At 52.8% G+C, this 5104-nt stretch overlaps 1 protein-coding gene across 1 annotated transcript; it reads left to right on the top strand.

The window, feature by feature from the left end:
- The first annotated feature begins 342 nt into the window (after nucleotides 1–342).
- On the top strand, nucleotides 343–4291 carry LOC144728583 (uncharacterized). Its single transcript, XM_078608113.1, has 3 exons — nucleotides 343–417; nucleotides 2493–2923; nucleotides 3705–4291. The coding sequence occupies exons 1-3, from the start codon at nucleotides 409–411 to the stop codon at nucleotides 3949–3951; spliced, it is 687 nt and encodes a 228-aa protein (XP_078464239.1). The 5' UTR covers nucleotides 343–408; the 3' UTR covers nucleotides 3952–4291.
- Nucleotides 4292–5104: the final 813 nt, after the last annotated feature.

Below are 5104 nucleotides of genomic sequence, written 5' to 3'. Positions count from 1 at the left end.
GTGGTGGTGGGATTTTTTTTATGACCCACGCCTCTTCCCCGTGACCCCAGCAGCAGCAGCAGCAAGCAGGAAAGCAGCAAAAAAGCAGGCGGGGCTGGAAATTACAAATCGCGTTGGTGAATTTGCAAGCTGGCCAACCACGACCTTGGGCGTCGTGGATATTTTGTGTTGTTGTTGTGGCGCGAGCCACGTGGTATGCGTGTGTGGCTGGGGCTAAAGCAAAGAGGGCCAAGAGGATTGAGTCGATGAGTGAGTGGGCGGGCGGATATGTTCGCCCGCCGTAGCGCGAGCTATAAAACACGCGAAGCGCCGCGGATCAACAATCAGAGTTGAGACGTGCGGACAGAGACGGGGCTCGCACGACAAAGTCTCCGAGAAGAATTCCGCCAGCTCCTGGATCGTTCTCCCATGGCAGAGGTGAGATCGCATTGGAGCGCCCTGCGAGTGTGGTGTGTGTGTGTGTGCTGTGCGCTTGTACGGAAAGGTGGTGCCACAGCTGGTGTGCATCTGCCAGGCATCTCAGTCAGTCAACCCACGGCACCTGCGTCTGCCCCGTGACCTCCTGCCAGCGGGCGTTCGACACTTCACGTGGCCTCAGAGTGCACCTGGCCTGGTACAAGCGTCGTGGTGACGTTAACGCCACTTAGTGTGCTCTGTGCGGTGGCTCTGCACGCGGCTGCCGCCTGTAATCCAACACTGTGGTGGAGACAGAAGCGAGGGTTGGTGGATCAGCGTAACTCATCTTTTTGTGGGGGGCACGGTGGCTAGGAGATGTCAACTACCTCGCCTGGTATGCAGGAGGGCGTGGGTTCGATCCCGACCTTGACGCCTGCTGTATATTTGGAGTTTGCGTGCCTCTCTATCATCATCATCACGGTGGCTAGGAGATGTTGACTACCTTGTCTGTTATGCAGGAGGGCGTGGGTTCGATCCCGACCCTGACACCTGCTGTATGTTTGGAGTGTACATGTCTCTCTCTCATCATTATCACGGTGGCTAGGAGATGTTGACTACCTCGCCTGGTATGCAGGAGGACGTGGGTTCAATCCCAACCCTGACATCTACTGTATATTTGGAGTTTGTGTGTTTCTCTCTTTCTCATCATCATCACGGTGGCTAGGAGATGTTGACTACCTCGCCTGGTATGCAGGAGGTCGTGGATTCGATCCCGACCCTGACACCTGCTGTATGTTTGGAGTGTACATGTCTCTCTCTCATCATCATGACGGTGACTAGGAGATGTTGACTACCTCGCCTGGTATGCAGGATGTCGTGGGTTTGATCCCGACCCTGACACCTGCTGTATGTTTGGAGTGCGCATGCCTCTCTGTCATCATCATCACGGTGGCTAGGAGATGTTGACTACCTCGCCTGGTATGCAGGAGGCCGTGGGTTCGATCCCGACCCTGACATTTACTGTATATTTCGAGTTTGTGTGTTTCTCTCTCTCATCATCATCACGGTGGCTAGGAGATGTTGACTACCTAGTCTGTTCTGCAGGAGGGCGTGAATTCGATCCCAACCTTGACGCCTGCTGTATATTTGGAGTTTGCGTGTTCTCCCCGTGGTCGCGTGGAATTTTTTCTCCGGGTCCTCCGGTGTTCCCACATTTGGTATCGACATCACGCGTGCGCAGAGGACCTGGCTGCTCTAAATGTCCACACGATGAGAAGCCGCTTCGTCGAGCTGTCGTTTGTGGCCAGGTCGCTTCTGAAAAAGAGCGACATAGCTTACCTGGTAAAAAAAATAAAATGAAATAGTTGCGAAACTCCCCTTGTTCACGTGGGCTGAGCGTCGATGGGGTGCAGTGCCCTGCCTCGCCAGCAGAAGGCGACGATCGTCGCGTGGATTTTCTCCGGGTTCACATTCGGTTGCTCCTCTCTGATTCTTCCTACGTTGTGGCTGACAACGCCTCTAAATAAATAAATACATATGAGCCCTACCACTCAGTGCGGCTCTCATGGATACATAGCTACATAGATAAATAGATACATTATTACAATCATTGTTATCTGTCCTAATAGAGGGGATTTTTGGAGGTGTTCGATCGCGTAAATATATAATAACACATTGTTTCGTTTTACACGTAATTTTTATTTTTAAAACGTAATTTATTTACCTTTCCTATACGCTGCAGTCCCAACGTGTGTTTGTATTAGTTGTTGTAACGTTCTGACCCCGTACCCTCCTGGACATCCGAGATAAAGAGCTTCACAGCTTATGGGATTCCTCCTGCAGTACAAATACAATCTTCTGCTTCTCGTCTTGACAACGCTTGACGCGTCCGCCCTGCCTCCGTGTGGATGTGCGTGTAGGCGACATCACCTCGATCGATACATCAGAAACCAAATGAGCGATTCACACGGCCAACACGTCCTCATGCGACGCTGACGCCTAACGTTAGACCCAAGCCACATTTCATCTCATTCGCTCGTGACATTTCTGCTGCTGCTGTTGTTGTTGTGTTTCATCACAAACTTCGCCGTCCACAGACACGCACCCCCCTCCGCACCAGCGGACCTCCGCGGCTTCCTCGCCTTCTGCTCGCCGCCGTCCTCATCATCATCATCGCGACCACGGCGGCGACGGTGCCCGCAGAGGCGCGTAGCCGCCCGCCTGGCCACGCCAGGGCATCGCCGCGCGCCTCCGCGTGCCGCGACCGCTCCGAGAGCTTCCTGAGACGCGAGTTGCACGGCTGCCGAGGCTCACGACGTCGCGCGCTGCTCAACGAACACCTCGTGGAGCGGCTGAGCGAAGCCGAGGCCGCGCGCTCAGACGCGCCGCTCACCGCCGGGGTCAGGGTCGCCGGACGCGGGCACGGCGTTGCGGGCAGGAACGGGAGCGGGTCGCGTTGCCCCTCGTGGCAAGGGCTCGTCGCCTCCACTGAGCTGGAGGCCCGGGCGCTGGCACCGTGGACTATCCGGTGAGCAAAGTTGCGCCGAGATGTTAACTACGTCGCCTGGTGTACAGGAGGTCGTGGGCTCGATTCCGACCCTGACGCCTGCTGCTGTGTATTTGGAGTTTGCGTGTCTCTCTCTCTCTCTCATCATCACTGTGGCTAGATGTTAACTACATCGCCTGGTGTACAGGAGGTCGTGGGCTCGATTCCGACCTTGACGCTTGCTGCTGTGTATTTGGAGTTTGCGTGTCTCTCTCTCACTCTCTCATCATCATCACGGTGGCTAGGAGATGTTAACTACCTCGCCTGGTGTACATGATAAACTGATGGGCACCGGTGGAATCTGTGCCGTCTGTTCTCCCATAACGCGGCGGTTGTTGCGTTCCTGACGAAGCATGTCATTCTCATAAGTCAACGTCGTTATCATAAATAATACAATATAGAATATAGATGCGTAACGCAGGCTGGACGAAGACTGAGGCGCGTGGGTTAACATCTAGAAACATCCAGCAGCATCCCAACGACTTCGCGTGATGACGCCACGACTAGGCAGGCCGTACGACCGCTTGTTCCTACTCGCGCGACGTAGTTACTACGTTCGCTCGACCGCATTGCATCCAATTCGCATTCTCGGTATAAAAAAAAACACGTTCCCCGTAATACATTCATTGCGTCGTAACCAATTCACATAACGCAAAAGAGACCGCATCATCTCCGTTCTTCCGCACCTCTCTCCGCATGCCTCAATCTCTCCCCTCCCTCCCTCCCTTCCTCCCTCCCTCCCTGCGCGTCATCCATCGCTCAGCGTGGACCACGACCCGAACCGCTACCCGTCGCGCATCGCCATGGCCGAGTGCCTCTGCTCGGGTTGCGTGGAGCCGGGCAAAGGGGCGTTCGAGCGCTCCCTCGTCTCCGTTCCCGTCGTGTACCGCATGCGCGCCCTCTACCGGCGCGCCTGCGACCCCGCGTCGCGACTCTACGACTACGAGCGCCGCTGGGTGGACGTGCCGCTCGCCTGCACCTGCGTCGTCGCCAAGACGGCCCCGTCTTAGTCCTGCCGAAGAAACCTGCCCTACCAGGGAACCACCGGTTGTCTTCGCCCTACCAGAGAACCACCGGTTGTCTTAACCCTACCAGAGAACCACCCATCAGCATCTGTACGGCCGATTCACAGCGGATATCCCTCGTGAACTCGCTGGGGTAACTGGCTAAATCTGGACGTTTCCACGTCCTAAATAACACTGGTCAACAAAAAAAAAATTCTGGCCTGGACTTTTGCAGCTGGTTTAGACTAATTTCAGGGTGCTGATTCCAAATCTGATCTCAGATTTGCTCTATCACATCGCATTTTTATGCTGTCGGCATACCCCATTTTCATTGATTTGACCCGAAATTAACTCTGTCACTTATGATTGCAAGTTGTTGCGAGTCAGTGACTACTTTAGCGTTAAAATATGGTGCTGCATTTTTAGGATAGAGTGTTTATAATATAATTTTACGTAGATATCCACATTTATTTAATATTTTTCTTCTGCAGTTTTTATTGAAAATGCAATATTTGATATCTCAAAAACCTGATGTGATAGACACAAACTAATGCCAGATTTGGAATCAGCACCCCAAAATTACTTTAAACCCGTTAGAATACCTTATGCCAGAAAAAGTGTGTTGACCAGTGTAATCATCCGTGCATTGAATCGAATCCCTCCGACGATGAACGCACCTTGGGAGGCGTTACGTCATCCATGCAGCTGCTCGTTTTATGAGAGCAGTTTTCTTAACAGTCATAATTGGTGCTCATATTTGCCGCTGGCTCTGAGCAAGAGGTGGAAATTCCACGTTGCTCTGATAGGGGGAACCTGAAATTCCCATCGTGGCATTGTTGAACGTTCAGCCGAGTTTGAGCGAGCAAAGCCCACTGAATCTAGTTCGTGTCTTGGTGCTCATTTTATACGCTGCGTTGACGATCACTGTGGTGCTGAGTTGTTGCGCCTCAGCATTAACGTCCGTCTTCATATTTATTTCATTGCTAGATGTATTTATCTTCGAATAGGAATGTAAGGTTTCGGGTGACAAGGTGCCTCCAAAGATGCTGCCCGTGATGGCCGTGTCGGAGATGCCAGGCAGGCCCTACTCAGATCCTGAATCTTGATTCTTCTTATTCCAGCCGCAAATTTTTTTTAAAATTATTATTTAAAAACCGGA

The sequence above is a fragment of the Lampetra planeri genome, chromosome 29 (assembly GCF_965212315.1).
Source record: "Lampetra planeri chromosome 29, kcLamPlan1.2.h2, whole genome shotgun sequence".
NCBI classification, from domain to species: domain Eukaryota; kingdom Metazoa; phylum Chordata; class Hyperoartia; order Petromyzontiformes; family Petromyzontidae; genus Lampetra; species Lampetra planeri.
This window is presented reverse-complemented; position numbering and strand designations above follow the sequence as displayed.

Bases quoted from the DNA above. Each gene is read 5' to 3' on its own strand.
- LOC144728583 (XM_078608113.1), top strand. The intron at 2,924-3,704 runs GTGAGCAAAGTT...TCCATCGCTCAG, and splicing joins CTGGCACCGTGGACTATCCG to CGTGGACCACGACCCGAACC.